The sequence below is a fragment of the Chlamydotis macqueenii genome, chromosome 5 (genome assembly GCF_036417535.1).
Source record: "Chlamydotis macqueenii isolate bChlMac1 chromosome 5, bChlMac1.mat, whole genome shotgun sequence".
NCBI classification, from domain to species: domain Eukaryota; kingdom Metazoa; phylum Chordata; class Aves; order Otidiformes; family Otididae; genus Chlamydotis; species Chlamydotis macqueenii.
In genome coordinates, this window is record NC_141560.1 from 34,898,276 (window position 1) to 34,921,017 (window position 22,742).

At 41.7% G+C, this 22,742-nt stretch overlaps 1 protein-coding gene across 2 annotated transcripts in view; it reads left to right on the top strand.

Moving 5' to 3' along the window:
- Positions 1-995: 995 nt before the first annotated feature.
- The window catches only part of SPRED1 (sprouty related EVH1 domain containing 1), a 64,972-nt gene continuing 43,225 nt past the window's right edge, over positions 996-22,742 (top strand). The window contains exon 1 of one of the 2 annotated variants that reach the window (XM_086749427.1): positions 996-1,674. In XM_086749427.1, the coding sequence (XP_086605553.1) occupies positions 1,643-1,674 (32 nt within the window). In that variant the 5' untranslated portion in view covers positions 996-1,642. Of the gene's footprint in view, positions 1,675-9,140; positions 9,259-22,742 lie in introns of those variants that run through there. The other variant, XM_086749428.1, reaches the window with a different exon arrangement.

The window sequence follows — 22,742 nt, forward strand, 5'->3', positions numbered from 1 at the left end:
AGGGGGGAGAGATCGGTGTCAGCTACCGGGAACGGGACACGGTGGGAGTCCTCGCTTCACCAGCCCCCCGCACTCCCCATAAGCTGCCGCACACTCAGCGTTTACATTCAGTTTGGCTTGAAAAAAAAAAAAAAGTAGGAAAAGAGTGGAAACCCGGCCCGCAGGCGGAGACCCACCGGCGCTCAACCGCGCCCGCCAAAGCCGCCCGCAGGCCGCCCCCAGGCCAGGACCCTCTCCAGGAGCAGCGTCCCGCTCCCGCCACGGCCTGGCCCGCGGCGGCCCCGGGAACCTGCACAGTCCCCTCCACCTCGGGCCGAGGTCCAGCGGGGCGCAGTGCGGAAGGGACCCTCGCCGCGCCCCCTCAACCGCCCGCCTCGCGCCGGCGGAGCAGGAAGGCGGGTGACCGCGGGGCCCGCGCGCGTATCCCTCCGCGGCGCCGTGCTTGCGTGTGCGGCGGCAGCAGCGGCTCCGCGGGAAGCGCGTGCGGCAGCGCCGAGGGCAAGGAACTACTTTCAGGAAACTCGGGCGCGGGGCGGGCGCCAGGCGCCGCGGGCGGCTCTCTTCCTCTCGCTCGTCCCTCTTTTCCTTCCTCCCTGTCCCCCGTGGTTATTTTGGATCAAGCTGTGGCGGCGGAAGGAGCCTGAAGTCAACGCTTCCGCCCAGTTTTCCTGTGAGGAGGGGGCGGAGGCGAGGAGCCGGGGCGGTGGCGGCCGCTAATGGAGTTGCTGCCAAGGAGGGAGCGCAGCCGCTGAACTTCCTCGCGGGCTTTCTCCCTTCTCTCCCCCTCGTCCTGCGGCCAGAGGGGCTCCTCTCTCCGGCCCTGGCAGCTCCTCTCCCCCTCCCTCCCTGCCCGCGCCTCTCCTCGCACAAACAGCCGTGACGCATCCCCGTTCTCCTCCGTCGTCCCCCCCCTTCCCACCCCCAGGCTGGTTTAAAACGCCTCCCTTCCCCCGTCAGCAGCCTTCTCCTCGGGGCCGGCCCGTCCTCCCGCCGCAGCGCTCGGCGTCGCTTCGGAGGGGGTGGGAGAGCCCAGCCGAACCGCTCTGCCCCCTTCTCCCCCTTCCCCCCGCCTCCCCCGGCCTGTGGCGGCTCCGGTATCTGGAGGAATTTCTGCCGCCGCCGCCTGCTCCGCCTGGTTGCGGGAGGCGGGCGGGCAGGGAGGCGGCCGAGCAGCAGCAGGAGGAGGAGGAGGAGGGCAGCAGCAGCGAAGGCGGCTGCAGCGGGAGATGAGCTGCAGCGGGAGGACGGTGCGGTGCAGTTTTTTGCGGCCGGGAGCACTCCCTTGTCTCCACCACCCTGTTCCCCTTTAACTGGGAGCAGCTCAAGAGGAGAAGATCTGGGGTTGTTGCTGCTGTTTCCACTGTTACCTTCATCATCATCATCGTCGTCGTCGTCTCTAAAGACGGGGGGAAATACGCTCCAGCGCCGAACAAGAGGATTTCGTGTTTCCAGGCTAAAGATCGCTCTCCTCCCCTCTGTTCCCCCCTTTCCCCCTTCTCCCACACTTCACGCAGCTGCCCGTGCCCTGGCCGGGGAGGGCAAACCGGGGGGGTAACAATGGTGAAGTTTCTGGTGAGTTCTGCCTGCGCCCTGCCTGCGCCGGTGCTGCTCCGTCTGCCTGTCGGATCGCGGTGAGGAGAAAATGAGCGAAGAGACGGCGACTTCTAACAACGAGTAAGCGGCTGCTTCCTCCCCAACCCCCCTCCCCAAATCCCTGCTCCTCTCCCCTCCGCGCCGGGATCGGGATGGGGCTCGGCGCGTGCCCCCAGCTCCGCGCCCCGCGGGAACCTCTGCCCGCTCGCGTTCGTGTTCCTGGCCTGGCCGTGCGCGTACTGCGCATTTCTGCTCGCGTACATGGACGCCCAGAAGCTCCCTCTTTGTGAAGGAGCTCGGTGTAGAAGGGCTGCCGGCCAGCCGCCAGAAAAGCCTGGTTTGATTAAAGCCCAGTAGAAAACGGTGCAGGTAAACGACGGTGTCTTGGGGGGGGGGGGGGGGGGGGGGGCGCGGACGGGGGACGGGTTTTGAGTGCCCAAAGAGGTATCGGCACGTACCACCTCTGATAATATCCTGTTACTTGTAGATATTTCACATGGAAACTAGTGTGTGGGAGCTTCATCCTGCAGGAAACTGCTCCTGAATTTTAATTGGATGAGTCAGTCAGTGTAAATACAGCTTAAACCTACCCTAAAGCCTTTTTATTTTTTTCCTTTCCTTTTAATGAGCACTTGGGCTGGTTTTGTTTGTTTGTTTGTTGTTTTTTTTTTTTAAAGAGGGGGGGAAAAAAAAAGAAAGGAGGAAAGGGGACAGTGAAAGTATCTCCTAATATTTTTAATGTGACCGGTTTGGGGGAAATCCAGAGGAGAATGTGTGTGTGTGGCTGCATGCCCCTACGTGTAATCTGTCTGTGAAATACATTTTAGGTCGGGGGAGATAAATATTTGTGAGAAAACATCGGACTTGCCTATATTCGTTTTTCAGTGCCTTGGTGTATTTTGAAACTTTTGCTATCACCGGGACGCTGGAGGTGGATGGCTGCGGTCTCCGAGCTCTAGTGTTACGATTCGCGGTGTCGGCATTTACCGATTTTTATGAATGATGGGGGTGCCGGCCGCGGCCATGGCGATGGCGACGGGAAGGCAGCGTCGCGCCCATTGTGTCGGTGGGCAGCGGGAGGTGGCTGCCGGGCTGGCAGGGCGCGGGCGGCTCTCCCCACCTCCACCCTCGGCAGGAAAGGCGGCTTCCCCGTCCCCGCTGCCCCCCTCGGGGCAAAGCCTGCGTCCCTTCCCCCGCTCTTCCCCGAAACGCAGCATTTGGGTCCCCGAGGAGCAGCGCCGCGCCGGGGGAGCGGAGCCCAGTAGCCCCGCGCTGCCGGCCGCGGCGCTGAGCGTGGAGCGGAGCGGGGCTGGGACGGGTGGGAGCCGCTGCTGCGGCGGCCGCGGGGCCGGGAGCCGGGGCCGCCGCCATGTTTCCTTTTTTGTGAATCGCTCTCATTTGCATACCACGATCTCCATTCATAAAAAAAAAAAAAAAAAAAAAAGAAGAAAAAAAATCGCTGTCATCGCCGCTGACCTGCGGCAGGAGCTGCCCCGCGGCCTGCCCCGAGCTGCTGCTCCGGTGCTGGGGGGCAGCCCGCGGCCAGCGGCTGCCAGAGGACGGGGGCCCCCGACCTGCTGCATTAATATGTGCTGTCGGCTGCTTGTTGACACAGTTATGTGGGAAATATCAGCTCGGGGAGGTGCTGGGAGCACGTGATCCGCTCCATTCATAAAATACCTGGCTGTCCATTCACAGCGCAGTGCAGCGCCTGCATTCAGCAGCCCGGCGGCTCAGACCTGCACGGGCAGGGAGAGGCGGCCAGGCCGGCGGGTTTGGCGGAGAGGGCGGCAGAAGGAGGGCTGATGGCTGCCAGCGCGGGGAGTTGCTCTGCGGCTGGGGTTGGGTTGGCGGGGGGGGGGGGGGGGAGCTGCTGTTGTGGTTTGCGCTTGTCCTTTGCCTGTGGAGGAGCGTTCGTTCAGAAGGACGTTGTCGCTCTGCCGTCCAACATCTAAGCAGGGGAGAGTTTTATTCAGAAAACGTTGGCGTATTTTCTCCTCCACAAATACTGACTCAAAAATAAAATACTGAAAACCACGTTCATTATTATGAACCTGTTTTCAAGACGGTACGTTCGCCCATTCGGGGTAATTTACGTTTTATTAAACAATACTGTCCTACATCTGCAATGTATCGCCGTAGTGTAAAAGGAACTCAGTCATACCTAATGAGACAACCAGAAACGTTGCCTGATGTAAAATACAGGTAACACTGAAGACAACTAAATCGATAGAAATCATCAATGCCGTTCATTTTTGTCTATTTACTCTGGGAAATTTTACGGCCGATTAGCTGTCACCATTTCTCCTTCACCTATGTCGCAGTGAAAGAGACCTCTGAAATATCAGAACAACAGAGAAATGTTTTTAGTGTGCATAAACTGTTTAGAGGACAGTGTATTAACTTTGATTCTAAATATTTTGAAATCTTTCAAAAAATTAAAATCGAATGAAACTTGGTGATGAAGGATCCCTGAAGCAGACAGGGTTTGATGTAACAGTTTTGTGGTTGTCAGTGTTAAAATGGTAATGTTCACTGCTCATGAATACACTATTTCATAATCTTAACAAATTACACTAAAGGTGATCCTTAATTATACCTCCGTGGAGTGGAGGAGGCTTTCTTGTTCATGCAACCCAAGAAAATACCTGAAAGATTACTACTCTTTATTTAAAATGAGAAAGGAAGACTCACATACAGTATTTTATTTGAGTTAATTCAGTATTGTTACAGAGCTGAATGTGTGTATCCTTACACACGTTATAAACGGTGCTTTTTCACAAAGAATAGATTTTTTTTTTTTTACTTTGGTTATTAGAATATCAGATGAAAATAAGAAAAATATTTATTTTCTCAGTTTAATTTGCTTTTTTTTGACAGCATTTTTGTTGAGGCCAGAGTCATCATTCCTCTTTGGCTGATTTTGCACATAGCACAAGCGTGTCTCTTTAATTGATGGGGAAATATGATTGAAACTCCAAATAAACCATTTGTGAAAATAGGGCAGATCTACAAATTGAAATTCATCATATATTAAAAGTTCACTGTGTTTAATTTTATCAGTGTAATTGATGACATCAATGGCCTTGAATTCATTAACAAATCTCTTGACATATTAGGGCAAATACGGGTACTTTGCAGTGCAGTTTGTGTTGTTGTGGCTACCGGGAATATTCTGGTAATTGAGCGTTATTCTTTGTTTATAAAACTTCATTTTATGGAGTAAGATACGAATATTTGTGGTGTCTGGAGTTTGACCTCGGTTAATTCTCAGTGGTGGTGGGAAAGGTTAATTAAAAAGCTGCATTAAAGACTACTAGGTTTCTTGTCAGTCATGAACATATGGAATGCAGCCTTATAAAATTCTGATTGCCATGGATGAATCTTTGCTAGTGGTTTTTGCATTGTTCTTGTAATGAAGTTACTGTATTTGTCAGTTAGGTGTTAGTTAAATTAGAGTATTTCTGTACCTCCAGCCATTCTTTTTTTTTTTTTTTTTTTTTTTTTTTTTTACCTCAATGATGTTTTGCAATCAGCGTGGTCAGCATGAACACAAGTTCACAAGTACTGTCAATTTTTAAATGAAGGAAATAATAGGATTTGTGGACTTGTGGGTCAATTCACTGTTCATGCAACTTAACATAATAATGTCAGAGCAGGCAGGTCAGCAAGCACTGTACCAAATCCCTGGTTGGTGGCAGATTTTATTGCTGTCAAGAAATGCTACTGAATTTCAGTGTTGGGTAAAACAGAATGATTGTTACGTTGTATAGTCCCCATTCAGTAGGGATGAATGATGACAAGCTTAAGATGGAGTCTGAGTTGCTGCTATTGGAAAGTAGGAGCATTGCTTTGTTGGCTTGTTTACTTTCCTCTCTATTGCAGGTCGCCTCGTTCTTTTTCAGGGAATGCTTGAATGGTATTCAGAGTTGTTTTTACGTCCTGTATTTTTACCGATTCAGGTTGTCATATGCTAAAGGTTTTGCTATATAAATGTAGGTAATTTTATACTCGTTTTCCTAGATAATTTAATTCGAAAGATTATAAATTAATGAAACACAGAGTGTATACTAATGCTGTTTGCTTAACAGCCTCTAGATTATGATGTAAACATCTTCAAGTGTTGATTTGAAAAAGTAAAGCTGAACTACATTTTTAAAATAAAATACTTACTGGATATGGTCATGTCTTCCTTCAATATTTATGAAAATTCTGTTTATGCTTCATTTGTGCTTCAGAACTCGTATTACAAGCCCAGATACTGAAAGTTGACCATGAAATCGTATCGCAGAAAGTAAAGCCAACTAGTTTGCTTTTATTAATTCTGGGAAGATTAACACTTTTCAGCAGGCTAATTTTCTTTCTGTTATTTAGGACATATGTAGACTTTGGAATTCTTCATCCATTAGCTTAAGGAATTTGTAAAAAGACTTTTTTTTCTTTTTTTTTTCTTCTTTTTTTTTTTCAGGAAAGCATCTTCTAATCCAAGTGATTATATGAAATCATTGCAATTCTGACGTATTTTCTTTTGGGGGAATGGTTCTTTATGGAGTCCTGGGAAGGTTTTTTCCAGTCTTCTGAACTGCTTCTTGTTGTCTCTTTGGCTTTATGTTATGTGATGCTATTTTGAAGGTGAAACTGAATTTGCATGTTATATAATGTGGGAGTCAGGGGTTTTTTTTTTTATTTTTTAAATTTTTTTTAAAAAGGTTCACTTTAGCAACACACCTTGATTACTCTGGTATTGCAGAAAAATGCTTTCTGGATGTTTCGGCATAACTGGAGCCAGCGATAGTATTTGAATTAAAAAATGACGAGTGTTTCCCTTGTTTGTTCATTTACAGTTTTATGTTCTTGGAGTGTTAAAGTGACGGTGAGGACATCAGCATATGATTCAAAAGTAGAGATGTTTCTTGAAAGAAATATATCTTGACAGGATCGGAAGTCACAGGATTAAAGCTGAGGGTATTCGTGGTGGTGTTTAGCCTAAGCACTGGCATTTTTGTTTGTTATTTACCAATTCTTCTGTATATCTGGCGAAATCGTATGATAGGGTGTGACAAACAGCAGAAACAAAAAATACTTTTCAGAATATTAACACAAGTTTAAAAAGGAGATAAAGGAAATACTTCTGTCTTTTTTGATTTATTTTTTTTTTTTACTCCCCTGATGCAAAAAAAAAAAAGTATGAGATGGCACACAGTGTATGTTGCTTTAAATGCTGTTATTCTGATGTTGAAATGTCTGCTTTCTCCCTCTTACTCTTTTTTTTTTTTTTTTTTTTTTTTTTTTTCCTTTTCTTTTCTTCCCCTCGATTGGAACATGTTGCAGTTTCCTTAAAGAAATGTAAAAGATGGCTGGGAGTTGCCATGTTGTTGAGGATCCCAGTTTCTTTAAGGATATGTTAAAAAGGAACTGTCTTCGTCTTTTTTTCTCTATTCTAATGTGCAACAACATTTAAGCAAGCAAATTTTAACCAGCACAGATTGCACAGTTACTGAATGGCTGGCATTGGTTGTAAACAAAAGCTAAATGGTCCCTGAAAATATACAGTTTGTTCCTCCTTTCTCTCCCTTGAAAATATTCATTCCTCTTTCTGAAGGCGCTTCTAGTTGTGAAGTATTTATTTAATTATTGGCGACTAATGTGGTACAAGTGCTACACATTAAAATTCAATAAGATGTAAACATATTTGCAACATTTCTTTTAATACTTTCTAATATTCTGTTAGGTGTGTCTTCTCACCAGTCTTGGTGTTCAGCAGAAGTAACCTTCGGTGATGCTTGTTTTTTCAGGGAAGGAAGGAAACTGGATGCTCTTTTGGTATGCTGTATTAACCTGTATTTCTAGGCTTAAGACAATAGCAGTACCTACTTCTGTTGCAGTTACTTTTCGTGTACTCTGTTTTGCTAGTGCCTAGACTATGATTCACTAAAACCTGTTGGCTGGCACTACTCTCTGTGGTTTTTCTCATACATGAGGTGGTATCGTGTTGTATGTGGTAACATATTTTATGGTATATGGTACCAGGGTAAACATGATATCTCTCCTACATTGAAAAATACCTGTAATAGGAACCAGACTCTAAGACTATGGTGGTATTGAGCAGCACTTAGCTTGCAGGAAGTAAGCAGACATTTTAAGTGAATGTGTTTTCACATCTTTTCAAGCTTATGTTTTACATAATGTTCATGCTGGTGTCTGTGATACCAGTTTGTTAAAATAATATATATTCATTTATTTATAGTCAGTGCTTTATAGTCAGTGTTTTTCTCCTACATATGACAAGAAAATAATTTAAAAAAAAAAAACCAACCAACAAATCTTTAGATATGCTAAGGGATTAAAAAAATGTACATTTAAGTGCTTTGAGTACTAAAATTGTTTATAAATGTGTCTCCGATTAGATAATAACTGGGTTGCTATGCACAGTTGCAGGCCTTAATTCCCAATGCTCCAACTAAGGTAGGGAAAACAAATAGTCATAAAAAGTCCCAGTATAATGATGATGAGTGCACCTATATACGCAAGGAGATCACAAGCATTTTTTCTTTAAAAACTCCCTGTCATATGACAGTAAATACTTCAATTCAAACAGGGAAAATAGGCCACAGAAACTTCAGCAGTTACTGTGCCGCGTTCTGCATTGCTGCCTGATACCAGACTGCCATTCAGAAGAAAACATTTTTCGTGTGTGCGCTACACAAGAATTCCCCCAAATGGGTACTGTTGAAACATTTAAACTGTATTAAAAATGGGGTGGTAAAGATTTTTTTTTTTTCTTCTTCACACCATCGCCCCCCGCCCCCCCAGATGTATTCATTCTTGTGTTTGAAAATTTTGACTATTGCTGTTTCTGATATTTTAGTTGGGTGAGGAAGTCTTGTAATCTCTCCTTCTACTGTAGCGAGTCAAACACTCGCCTGTTCAAAACCGCTAAAGAAGTTCTGTAAGACAGTCTATTGTCAGGTTTTTTCTTTCTTTCTTTCTTTCTTTCTTTTTTTTTTTTAAGACAAGAAACTCCATAAAACCAGTACCAAATAAATAGATCTTCCTCGAGATAATCTAACAACTGTTGACAATTGCCCTTTTTCTTTGACTTGTACAGACAAGTTGCAACACTAACTGAAGTTTGTCAAAGCAAAAATGAAACTGATTAATTTTGGTTTTAGTAAAGTCATGTCGTGAATAAACAAGTGTAGCAACAAGAAGTATCACGAATTTCATTAATGAAACAAGTAATTACTGAAAACTAGTGTCGGGTTTATTAAAAATTGTTGCTGAGACTGACTACCTTCTCTAAATAAACCCAGAATTGGTAAGATACGACTCTCGATGAGGATTCCTACTTGGAATTTTTTTCTTCTAGAAATCGTGCACAACTGTTTTGATGAAGTGGTGTAAACCTTGAGGGTTGAAGTGATTTTATGTAGCTTCCTAGACACTTTTCAGCCGCTCAGAGTTGTGCCTTACGTGTTTATTTCTGTGTATGGCATGCTTACTCTGGATCCTATTACAGGGTGCCTTAATGTGAAGCCTGTGATTGAGGCCGATGTATGCTGAGCCTTGAACAGGAAGACATTTTGAAAGGTGTAAAGAAGCTAATTCAGGATTTAGAGTTTAGCCCTATACAACTAAAACGGGAAATCCTGGGTTTTTATCTAGGTAAGTGTCTGACCTTTTGTACAAAACCTGTATGTTCTTAAGCACTAGTTACTGTTGCTAATCACTGATATGTGCTCCCTTTAGGACCAAGAATAGATTGGAAGTTTCCTAGTAGGGTAGACCTAGGATAGGCATGTTTGTGCCCTCTTCAGGGGGCAATTACCTATCTCATTACTACTTCCTCTGGTAGTTCAAATGCTACAGATCTGTGCTACTGATGTTATTAAAAAAAAAAAAAGGGTTTGCTGTCTCTTAGTTTACTTCTGCAAGATTTTAAGGAAGAAAAAAATTATGCTTGCTGATACCGCTGGTACATAATGTGTGTGCCAAGGGAATGCAGATTTGTAAAATTAAATGCCTAAGAATTTTCAGGCTTGAGAACTCAGATTGTGCAAATGTAATCCATGTGGCCAAGAAGTATGAATGTTGATGATTTTGATAATGAGACAGAGCCAGGAATATAATAGGATTGCCTGAGTTTGCTCTCAAACTTTCAATCGTAGGAAATGCCCATGTTCTTTTTTTATGCCCCTTGCCTCATTTGCTACTTTTCCTGTGCCAGAGAGGAGGACTGCACCTTCTGATCACTCACAGGTAGTGCTGTGTAGTTGAGGACTGCATCTTAATAAGCATTAAAATTCTATAAATATTAATACTGAACAGTAATTTTCTAACAAGTTTGGGTGGATTGGTTGGTTGGTTTCTGCAGTTTAGTCTGGTTTTAGTCTTCGATCTTCAAATTTCAACTACGTGAGTATTTCAAATATTGATAGTATTGCTGTAATTCTATCCAGACTTGTAGCATGCTGTTTCTTACATTCCTGCTGCTAGTGTGGTTTTCCTAATCCTTATCTGAAAGTTGGGTTTCTGGTTGTTGGGTTTTTTCGCTCCCAAGTTGGAAGCTTTCTCTAAAGAAGTTATTTGAGGGAACAGTCTATCTGTTATGTTGAACTTGGTTTTGGTTTGGTCCTCCTGAGGTTGTAATGACATTTATTGTGAGAAGTGATGGCACTATGGGATATGTGTGTCTAGCATGCTAGTCACAGAATGCCAGTTAGACTGTTGACACGTATGGGCATATTTGCTGTGGAGGCACCTAACATATGGATTACCATTAAGCCCAGTTTTAGGTAGTGTCACTTGTGTTTCCTGTAGGAATAGTGTCATACTTTAAAGTTCAGGCATGAAAGTGCAAAGTACTTGCAGCTCTCAAAAAACAAAAATGCCAGTTGCTTGTCATTCCTTAATCAGTAAATATGGTTTTCTAATTATAGCTTTTTTTTTCTATTTTTTTTTTTTTTTTTTTAATTGGTAGGTGAAGCGTATTGTTCTTAACTTTTTTTACTATGCTCTGCACTGTGGTTCCTGAATAAGTTAGAGAGAGTATCTAAAATCAGGCTGTTATTACACAGCTATTTTTGTGCATTAAGGCCCATAAATGTCCTGACTAAATCTTGCTTCATCCTCTACTTCTTTCAGCCTCCAGAAAACTTTTTAATGGATGTGTAACCACTGCTTAAACAGTCCTGTGATGATCTCTAGCACAGTACTTTCATGCTTTCAGTATTTGTACTGAACGGATCTAGCTTAAAATATCTTATATTGTCTTAGCTGTATTCAACTTGACACATCCTCTGTAAGAGCCCCCATATGCACCTTAAAATGTACGTGCTTTGTTACTATGGTGATGGAAAAGAATCGTGCATGTTAACAACCCCGCGTTAGGTAATGGAGGATTTGCAGAAATCAGTTAAGCATTTGCCTTGGGGCACTGAAAATTGAGTCCCTAACCATACCTTCACCCCAGCCTCTTGGATACAGGCAGGCTGAGGGAATCTTGTTATGGGATTAGACGCTTCTCTGTTTTCAGGTTTGAGGGGTGAAGAGGACTTTTGGGAAACGATTTCAGAAGAAGCTGAAGTAGCGTTGCCTTATCACATGCTTTTAAGTATCTTACGTCACATACTTAGGGTGCTCTGCACAGTGTAAAGGAGATGCCTGTGCAAGCATGCTGTATGTTTGTCACTGATACAAAACCAGTTTTCTTTTTCTTTGAACTCCCTAGGTTGACAGTGTAGGAATTCACTAGCTTTCATTTCTCTGTTATGGCTGCCTGCAAATCCTGCAAAGGGAGAACATGTCCACCTTCATTCCTCTGAAGCAAGGTAGAAAACGTGAGCTCTTCTTCATCTGTTAGTTGAATTCTGGATGAAGAACAAGTCTATTCAAGGAAGCTATTCTAGAACAAGACATGAATTTAGAGTGCTGTAGTTTAGTATAATGTAATTTCCTGTGAGGGCCTTTTTATTCTCCTTCTTCTGGAGTAAGTTGTGGTTAGCTAGGGGAAAACTGATAAGCTTTGTTGTATAATTGGAGGAACTTTCAGGTTCTCCCTTCTCTTTCCTTCTCTGATGTACCTTCTTAAAACTAGTTTTCTTGGTTTAGTTATTTTGGTTTTTTTATGTTCACTACTGAAAGTGGCGTATCTTTCTTGTGTTTTGAATTGGATTGGCTTTTAGGGAGACCCATTGTTGTAGGGTTTGGTTTTAGCATTTTAGGAAGCATTTTTCTGAGCATTTCTCTGTATTACTGTTCTCATGCAGCTTACCCTGAAAAGCTTCTCTAGAAAATAAGACACTGGTTAGTGTCTCTCTGAGACATTTTGACTGCCCGACTGAGCACCCTTACAGGTCTTAATACCAGGGTTTTACCCTTGAGCAGTGCTAGCAAGAAGCCTGTTTTTTGCCACTCTGGGATGACAAAAACATAACCCAAATAAAAACATGTTTCCTTTGCTATAGAAAGACAGAATGCTTCCCACAGGCTATGAGTTCATCCTCCTTTCAGCAGTGAAAGGAGAAGACATTACAGAAATGTTGAAAATCTATATTGAGTGACTTCTTCATTGCAGAAACTTCAACTTTTTTGATGTTTGTGACCAAATCTTTCTGAAGTAGAACTACAATTATATATATATATAGCTTATTTTCTGAACAAAATTAAAATGTATAAATTAGACTTGTGGAATAACTGGAAATAAGTTTACCAAATCTGTTATTTCAGCTGGTTTTTTAGGGCTGAGCAGTTACTGGGAGATACAGGATTGGCTTTTCTATCTTTTGGCAAATCTATGCTGTGTGAGCTTGATCCCGACAACTGAAGCTCAATGGATGAAGTAAAAGCTTTAAGTAGGCTTTAAGGTCCTCACGCTTCTTCCAGCTGGAGGGTGCAATGTATCTTCCCAGATAAGGCACGATGATCCAGATCTCTGCCATGTGCTTCTGGAAAGGATCATTTCAGTAGAGAAGTTGCAAGAGATTTTGTCGTTAACTTTACAGATCTCAAAGGAAGGAAAAAGTATCACTTCTCAAGGGCAAGAGTAATTTTGGCCAGCTTTTCTGAGGTTGCTTCACAGTTTGTTTCCGAGGTAATTACAATCGGTGCAGAAATTTTAGTATTCTGCAGTAGAACGGATCTGCTTTCTACATTTTTTTTTTTCTTGTTTAACTTACAGTTAGGCATTTTACAGTGGAGAAAGCTTAACTGTCACTTTCCAGTTACAGCATTAATATCTATGATCTATGACGGGAGGGGATTTTTTGCAGTTTTGGTATTCCTCAACTGAGACAAATATTCCGTTATTTTGTCTGTATAATAAAATTGTATATTTGATCACTGAGAAATGCGATCTTAACAGTTAGATTGAAAGATGCTGGTCAAGCTTTCATAATTAGCCAAGAAAATCAGCTTGGTTGTATCATGTTTTCATTAGGATGCAACTTCTGTTGTCTCTTCACTGGCAAATGGTGTTCTCAAGAGGACTGTTTTTGCTTTGCTCTGCAATGAGTTCTTATTATAGCTCAGCAAATAATTTTGTCAGGAATTGCTTCTGTTTGACTTCGGGATACATCCTTTGGCAATAACAATGCTGGTCCAAAAGTAGGAAGTTCTCTTGGTCTAACCCTTTCTTAGTGCATTATTCCAGTAGATCGCAAGAAACTCAGATTGATACTTCTCAAGGTTTAAATAGTCAGGTAGTATTTGCATGCCTTTAACTTCCATAGAGAGCACAATCAGAAATTGCTTCTAATATTGTCGTGGTTTTGTTTAGTAGGGGGGGGCCTAAGGTGGTAGCTTCTGTAGGAAACTGCTAGAAGTCGCTCCCCTTTGTTCAGGGGACTTGGCCAGGCCTAGGGCGGACCCACTGCTGGCCAAGGCCGAGCCGATTGGTAGCAGAATGTCTCGTGATAACGCCTCTGCGATAACGTATTTAAGAATGGGAAAACAGAAAAAAAGAGAGAGAAAAGAAGATGTGAAGAAGCTGAGTGGGGGCAGAGGTGCAGAGGGGGAGGCGCAGGCCTCATGGGCCTTGCAGGCCTCACCCTCTGGCCTCTCGCCAGGCAGCCGACTGGGCCTGACTCGGTCCAGCCCAGCTGCAAGAAGTGGAGAGGAGATGAGAAGTGAATAAGATGTAAAAAAGATCCTGAGAGACATCTACCAGCCTGTTGTGAGGAACGGCTGCAGACGCCAAGGTCAGTTCAGAAGGAGGGGAAGGAGTAATGCGGCTCCTGGCCAAGATTCCCCTGCAGCCTGTGGTGACGACCATGGTGGAGCAGGTTGTCCCCCTGCAGCCCATGGAGGTCCACGGAGGAGCAGAGATCCACTTGGAGCCTGTGAAGGACCCCGTACCGGGGGAGGTGGATGCCTGAAGGCAGCTGTGGCCCGTGGAGGGCCCGCTGGGACAGCTGTTCTGAAGGGACTGAACTCCGTGGAAGAGATGACCCACGCCGGAGCAGTTCCACAAAGGACTGTGGCCCGTGGGAGGGACCCCACGATGGAGCAGGGGAGGAATGTAAGGAGTTCTTCCCCCGACCATGAAGCAGCGGCGTGAAACAACATGTGATGAACTGACCACAACCCCCATTCCCTCTTCCCCCCTGTGCCGCTCGGGAGGGGAAGGTAGTAGAGATAATGTCAAGCTCGGAAAGAGGGAGGGGTGGGGGGAGGTTATCTTGTTCTCTGTCTCATTATCCTGCTGTTTGTAGTAAGAAATGGTTTTCCCCAAGTTGAGTCTGTTTTGCCCGTGACGGTAACTTTAAGGATTTCTCCCTGTCCTTATCTCAAACCTCAAGCCGTTTTTCCTTATATTTTCTCTCCCTGTTCTCTCGGAGGGTGGGGGGAGTGAGAGAGAGACTGCGTAGTCTGGTCCGATCGGGGCTGAACTACGACAAATATCTGTCCTCAGAAGTAGGGAGGATTATCTATTACTTCTGTCAGTATTTTTTTTTTTTTAAGGTTTCTTTTTTTTCCTAATGATGAAACTTCTGTTCATTCATCTTCAGTCTCTTGAGCTCCACTATATACCATTTCCTTCACAAAGGAAAATGTTTTGTGTGTGGTTTATTCATTTCAACACATAGCCTTGCAGCAGCAGTTGCCCAGTCTGGTGGTTGAGGCTGCTACCAAGTGAGGTTCCAAGATCCTCAGGAATTCAGTTGAATTCAGTATTAATGATACTGTTTGGGATTGCATGAAATTATTTCTCTGTAGCTTTGAAGGTCTGGAAGTTGATACTCCTTCGTAAAACCATGCAGAAAAGGGTACTTACAAGCAAATCTTCATAATTCTGTGGATGTTTTTAAGACCTGTAAATGTGAATTTCTTTTTATATGCCCTCTCCCCCAAATGGTATGAAGTTTTGTAGTGGTATAACTGATATGTGCTATGGGTAGGTTTGTTTCAGTGGTTTTTGGTAGACTGTTTACATAATTTGAAATACTTCACTCTTCAGAATGGGTTTGGTTTGGTAGAGTTTTTTTGTTCTTTTTTTTTTTTTTTTTTTCAGATCCTTTCTGTCAACCTGTAAAGTATTTCAGAATAAACTAGAGCTGCATAAGTACACAAGCCATTTAAAATAGAAATAAAAAGAATTCCATTAATACCCTGCATTTTACCAACACTGACAAATCCAGTTTTGCTAAATAAATAGCACCAGTGCTGTCATTTTGACACACAAAATAACTTTGTCTCTTATGTAGTTAATAGCCACCTCTTAAAGCATCTAAAGCAAATTTACAGTTGAGATCAGTTAATGAGGGAGAGTGGGAGTAGATTTATTTAAAATCCGCTGAACTTAACTGCTCACTTGTTTGCTTTTTAATGTAAAGCAGATCTGTGGTTTGAAATGGTTTGGGGAAGTTTTTGTGACAAGGCAGATGATGGTTCAGAACTACTTGAAAATTACAAAGGGGTCAGCTACAGTTTCTCCTTTCTGGGAGACTGGAAATCTCCCTTTGAAAATGTTCAAGAAACTTGATAACTGAGGTATGTAAGATCTTCAGAAATGCAATTAATATCTGCACAAAGTGTTTCAAGGACATAACAAATTAATAATAATTTAGTACTGTATTTTATTACCTGGAGATGTTAATGCTGCTGTTACCTTAAGATATTAATGCTTTACATAAAAACATAAGAATTGCCGTAAAGGATCTGGCAGAAATCCCTGTTGACATCCTTTCTCTGAGTTTCCCACTTACTGTACTTGGTTAAATTCCATATGCATCTGTTTCCTTATCAGGAAGTTTAAGCTGAAATATATTGTTTGTTTTTTTTTCTTGATTCTTTACTGGGAAACTTTACTATGTGGTTGTTTGGTAGGACTTACTTTAGCATCAGTTTAGTTTTGGATGGCTTATCTGTTCTTGGTACAAGTGTTGTGTTTTCAGGCATTCAGAAGTTGAAGTGGAACTGAAATGGCTATGCCAAGATCATTCAGTTTTAATCTTCTCATGTAGTTTGCTGTTCATCTTTGCATGTTAGAACTTGTAATTCATCTTAGTGTCTAAATTGAGTGTTTCAGAGCATTGTGTACTGCATGCGTATTTCTTTTCTTCAAGCAGTTTGTCTCATAAGAACCATGTGAATAAGGCAATGAGATAAAATGGTAAGCATGATGTTCTACGGAAAAACTTAGCAATTCAGTTTTATTAGGAAATGCAGTGAATTTATGGTCACGTCAGTGTCAACTGCTTGCTTTCTGATGCTAAAGCAATGTTTTAGCAGAAGCAGAAAGGGAATTGGGAGATACTGGTGCTCTTGGGCTTTGGCCTTGAACAAGGATCTTGTGAAGTGGGGAGGAGATCTCATGTGTTGCCTTCCTTCAGTCTCCATTCAGCCAGGGCTGACTCATTAATACTTGGAAACTGCTTTGTTTCCACCTCAGCTACCAGAAGGGCAGTCTAATTACGGTTTGAAGACTGTGTGTGCTTATGATCGGCTCTAACCTACTTTCTGAGATGCTGCTTTACACTAGATACATCTGAGGTGCAAACAAAAGATTTCTTGATTAGAAGTTAGGTAAGTACTTAAAAATTTATCTGTGTGTTCGATTTACCTGTAGCTCTTACCTGTCATTTTTGTACACAAACCAAAATGTGCTTAATAGAAATCAATTGAATGCGAGGAATTTCTACCTGGTTAAGTGGGTCGAGGCAATACAAACTGTAAATGTGAAATCATATGGATCTGAGAGAGCTGCTGAGTATTTTAAATTACTTTTTTCCCCTCATTGCTGTTAGTATTATTGGACAACTTGTAGACAATTTCTTAGAAGTAAATTACACCAGAGCTGTTACTGTTGCATACAACACTTTCTCAGCTGTGAAGTCTTGATGATGTATCATCAACTGTCCTGTTTTTTCAGGGTGGGATTAGAGAGATGAAGGTATTGAATGAAAATAAGGGGATGGAGAATGGAAGGGAAAAAAATGAACCTACTGTAAGGGCTACCTATATCTACAAAATATATTAATTACTTTCCCCTTACTAGAGCTGGGCCTTCTGCCAAGAGAGATCTGCTGTTCCAGCTGGGGCTCGCGGAAGCAGCAGTGACTGCAGGAGGTGATATATATCATTCTTTTAATTCTCAATGGCATTGACAGTTACCCAAGTTCCCTTTCTTTGCTCAACTTTATCCTTACTAGAAGTTAAAATGAAAAGCAATAGAGACAGTAAGACAATGCTGAAAAGATAAAGACAATTGACAAGGAGAAGAAATCTAAGGCCTAGTTTTAGGTATGCATTTAAAAGTCAGTTAGACAAACTACTGGCATTAAGTTTCTAAAATTATTTCGGATGCCTATCTTGCTATTTGAAAGCTCTTTTTGTAGCTGATTTTTAAGCTTTCTCATTGAAGTATAGTACAGTGAACATTAGACTCCTTTATTAAGACTGCTTCTCATAGTGAGTTATTGCCCTCTCACCCAGTGCGTTGGGTTCTGGAAAAATACCTAGTAAACTCCACAGCCCAGTGATGTACTGTTTGGAAGTGTTGGAAGCTATGGATAGTTTGTATAAGCATTGCTTCCAGTCCTACTGGTGGTATCCATGGCACTAGTAAGAAAGCATTTCCAGGCAATTTTTATTGGCTTCACTTGTTAGCTTTCTTGCTGCTTTTAAAGAATGCCCAAACACTTTCTGAAACTTTAAAGAAAATGCAAAGAGAAGTTTAAATGTCTCTGTGGGCTATGCAACTGCCACTCTTTATATGAAGAATGACAGGCTTCACCAGAATGCCTGGTTCTTAAGGCAGGAGACCATGATGCTGAAACACATTAGAGCAATGTTATTTATATTCTGCCAAAAGCAATTATCCTGCAAGACTTATAAATGTGTTAGCTTTTGTGTGTATGATAAACTGCACAGACTTCCAGAGATCTGCAGGTCTACTCAGAGTGATATATTTAAATTTTTGCAGGACTGAAGCCCAAGTGCTTGCATAAAAAGATGTTTCTAGTTGGAGGCATATGCTGATTTTTCATGAGTGTGGCAGAAGTGTTTCTTTGGGATTGGTCTATTACGATTAGGATTGTTATTATGCCAAGGTAAAGAGCTTACACATTTAATAGTATTTGATAAGAGTTGTTTTAAGAAACCTGTTTTGGTCCACCAGCATTTCTTTCCAACAACTTCTTCTAAGCTCCCAAGGGCTCTTATCTGTCCAAGAACTCTATTTTTAATTCCTATGAATCCTTTACTTTTCCTCCCCATGAAGATTTATTACTCCTTAAAAGTACCTTCAGTTAGCTACTTTAAGCCCTAAAAGTGGCCTTGTTCTGTGCTGTGTCTTTTCGTCACTCTGTGACAGAAAATGAGCTCCACTGTTCAAGGGGAGGGGCCTGTACTTTGGATCTTGGCTACCAAATAGAGCAGCTTTTCTGTTCACCCCGCAGCTGCTGTTAATGTTTCATTCTGCAACTGCTAGAGGATGGGCAAGTAACAGTCCTCATATGAGACAAAAATATAACTCCATTAGTCAGCTGGCGTGGGTAGTTGAAGCAGAAATGCAGGCAGTATTTTCTCTTGGTGAAGAAAAATCCATCACATCCTATTAAAGTTGCCATTAGCTGACTATGGGGGAATGTACATTTCCTGAATCCACGATTGCCTGTTCTTCTTACTTTGATGGCTGTCTATTTTAAAACTTGTAATTTAGTCATAACTATTATAAGATCATGTTACATCTCTAGGGTTAAATCTATTTGACATATAATCTGTCTGAGAAAAGCCCTTAAGAAGTAATGGTGTTTGACACTAACTGAACCTTAAATTACTGTGGCGTGAAATAGAGAACCTTGTTCCTAAAGAGGTTCCGTGAGCTTTCTGAAATCTGTATCACTCTGTAGGACTTCTAAGATTTAGTATTTAACTTTCAGACTATTTGATACTTTAAGTCATTGCTGTTAAACATGGATTTCAAAGTTTCTTTCAAAGGTGGGTTGTGTTTTGTTGTGGGTTTGTTTGGCTTATTTTTTTATTTTGTTTGTTTGTTTGTATTTTGTTTGTTTTACAGCTGTCTTCTGACCTGTAAATTAAAGGAAGACTATTATTCAGTCTTATCCTGTATGGCCCATGTCTGTCTCCACATTGTATACAATATTAAAGTTGAAGAAATTATGCAATGGCAAACTGTAGTCTAGGTTTGGGTTTTATTGTAGTTAGGTTTTAATATAGCAGATCCTGGATGTATCTCCAGCTAGTTGGCAGTTGTCTGTGTCTGGTGTTTTTCATGTTTCTTTACCATAGGTAATGGGCAACGTCTTAGGCTGCTTTTGCTTTGCTCCCTTCTCCCTGTGATACAGTTGCTTGTTATTCTCAATAAGCTGTCTATGTGGTAGTAAAGAACTTCAGAACATAGTAGTGAACATTAAAATTAAAATAAGAAAATTATTACTGTGTTGTTACACAAGTATAATTTAGTTATGTACTTAATGACTCTACTAGTTGAATTAAACTAAAAAGTAAAAATTATGCAGCTCCAGCTGAGGGAGCTATTTTCTGTCAACTCAGTTCCTTGCATGTTCACATAAGTCATGTTCCCTAAACTTAGTGTGGCAACAGAGACAAAATTTTGTACTATTTTACAAATGTTACTATTTTACACAAGAACTTGTTTACTGCGCTAAAAGCTGTTGTAAAATGCAATGATTATTTTGTAAGATTGAAAATAAAGTCTGTGTAAAAATATGGTTTAACTTTCTGGAAAAGGAAATTAGAAGATCCTATTCCAGTGTATTTGATCAGATAATCCTAGTTTTACCGCAGAGCTGAATGCAAGTTCGTGTACCCAAAGGTTGGGCCCTTGGGAGAACCTTGGTGTTCTTCGCTGACAGCAAGTAGTGGAGTTTCTCCTGAGGTGCTGTGCCTGGGGGTTGTTTTCCTATTGGATTTTAGCATTTTAGTGTTCAATAAAACTTTAATGTTTTCCTCTCAAGAAAGGAAAGTCCATATCCACTATGTTTCTGGCTGGCCTGCCTCTGCCTGTCAGCTTCCAGTCAGCTACAGAGGTTTCTTTTCAGCTTTCAACCTTTCTCCTCCTCAATTTCACTCTCCTGTGAGTAGGCTCATCCTCTCCATGCATTGCTTATTAGACAGGCACTCTTTTTCCTTCAGTATAGTAATTTTCTCTGTATGGGAGCCTTCCTGCATGCTGAATGTGTGACTCTGGTTTTTCTCCAGACTACACGAGGTTGCATGTAGGCAGCTGGTTCGTTCTGTGTATGGTGGAGAGGGAAGCTGGAGCGCACTGTAAACGCTTGTGTGAGGACAGGCAGGGCTGCTCTTATCCTTGCAGCAACATTTTTTGTAGTTCCTACTTGTTACTCTAATATATGGGCAGAGTTTAGTAACTGGTCGATGTGAACACTGGTATCTGTAGGCTTTCTCTCCTACCTGAATCTCTTTGGATTGGGTTGGTAGAAAGCTTGTTTTGCCTCTTAGGAGTTGAAAGAGATTGCCATATGGTCCAGTATAGTTCATGTACACAACTGTGATCCAGTAGAGGAAAGGCAAACTCCCAACCTCCCTACTGCTGTTTCAGAAAGGAACAGACAGGAGGAAGTAGGAGTGAGAACAGATTTCTGGATAGATTGGTAGGCAGCGGGGTGAATTCTTAGCACTTCCCACCAGAAGTTTATTCTAATAGGCATCAGGTTTTAACCGTGTAACTGCTGCTTAGGGAGCTGGAACATGAGGATCAAGAGTAAATGCATAAACAGACTTCTTGGGCTAATTTAAAATTAAAATAATAAAAGCATTTATTTCATATTGTGGAACAAGGCTGCAGTGCTCTCAGCCTCTAGTTGTATGAGGTTAATAACAGCTTGATTTTTATTTTAATATCTATTTTTTTTCAAACTTTAAGTACAACTCAATGTAAGTGCTACTGGCTGTATCTGAAAAGCACTGTTGTGGCAGTATCTTTACTGAATAAGACTTTCCCAAGATTCACACCTGATAAGTTGTTTGTGTATAATAGGTCTATAGCCACTGAAGTATGTCAAATGCAACAATTTTTTTTTCTTGCTTTCTGGGCCTTTTAAAGTAAAGGGGTAGCCTTTTAAAATAAAGGGGTAATTTTCTCTGTTTGTTCCCATACGGTACAGGAAGAACAAATGGATTTTTATGTTGGACAGACGGCTACATTATTGATCGTCAGTTTCTGGCTGATGTAAACCAGAGTTAAAGCAGTAAACAAAACAAAAAAGCAAACTATTTATAATTGAAATATGCATATGGACTAGAGAACAACTTTTATGGCTTTTATCTGGATTAAAGATGAATTTATGTATAAATGTGTCCCCCAAATGAATAGTTTAGGTAAATATTTAAATAATTGTGTAAATCTGCATTTGTAATGATGAAGTATAGTTTTGGGCTGCTACTGAAAGGGATCATTTGCATTCACATACACTGCCTTGGCCATAGATCTAAGGGGCACATGACTGCAGATGATTTGGGACACTGATGTGCCAGCATGATCTTTTTGGGATGATGGATTTTGTTTCGGTTACGCAACCAGCTCACTTCGCAGTTGCATGCTGGTTTGATTTAACACAAAGGAAGTAGCAGAATTGTGCCCCAAGTCTGGAGGAGAAGAAAGGGGTAGGGATTTGGGCTAGATTTAGGTGAGTAGGTTTAGCTGCCTTCCCATTATCCCACAAATTCAAATAATTTTGCTGCAGGCCTACAGATGCTGAATCACTGATAGAACTCTACATGTATGACTGTTCAGATATCTCCTATGAATAAAATCTTAAAATTAATAAGGAGCTCACAAAATGAGAGATTTATGTAGCGTTTATGTGCTATGCATAGTATACTGTACTCCTATCGTATAACTGTTCAATGGAGCATCGCCCTTTATTTTCTTTCATGGAGATGCATTGTCTGTGTTAAAATGCCTGCATGAATGTAATCTGGAAGCTGTTTTTCTTCTGAGTGCAAGTGTACTGAAACCCAGTGTTTAAAGCTTGAAATTCGTGGATCTTGTATTTCCTTGCATTCTTGACAAATAATGAATAACCTTCTGTAAATAATGAACCTTATTAAAGGGTGAATAGCAGCAAAACTTGAAGGGTTTTCATGGGTGGGTTTTTTGTTTTTTTTTTCTTCTTCTTCCTCTTTTGAAGAGGGGAGATTTGTATTTCCTCTCCCTTATGTGCCTGGCATAGTAATGCAAGAGCACAAACTGGGGGGAAAAAAAAAAAGTGGTAACAAGCAACAGTGGTTCATGATGCCAGTAGTACTGCAGTTTTGAAAATGTGTTGTACCAGTAAATTAACTACTCTCATTAAAGAGACTGTGCCATTAACTAACTGCTCCTAATGGAGACACTCCATCAACTTTGTTATTCCTTTAAAATTAATAAATGTTTTCTAGCAGAAAAGATTCAGTTAGTCAAAGTCAAATTAATTTTTCTAGGTTGTTCTTAAAGGCTACTTTTCTTTTTTAAAACGTTTTGGGGGGTGATATTTCCTTGAATATTAGTGACTGTGCATCAATGAAAATAGGCTGATGAATTGCTTCAGGTGAATCACATTTGTTTGGCATATATTAAACTTCTAGAGGTTGCTTTAACTCCTTTCCAATAAAAAGATTCAGACTGAGTACTCTTAACCCTTGCAGAGTCTTATTACAGTTTC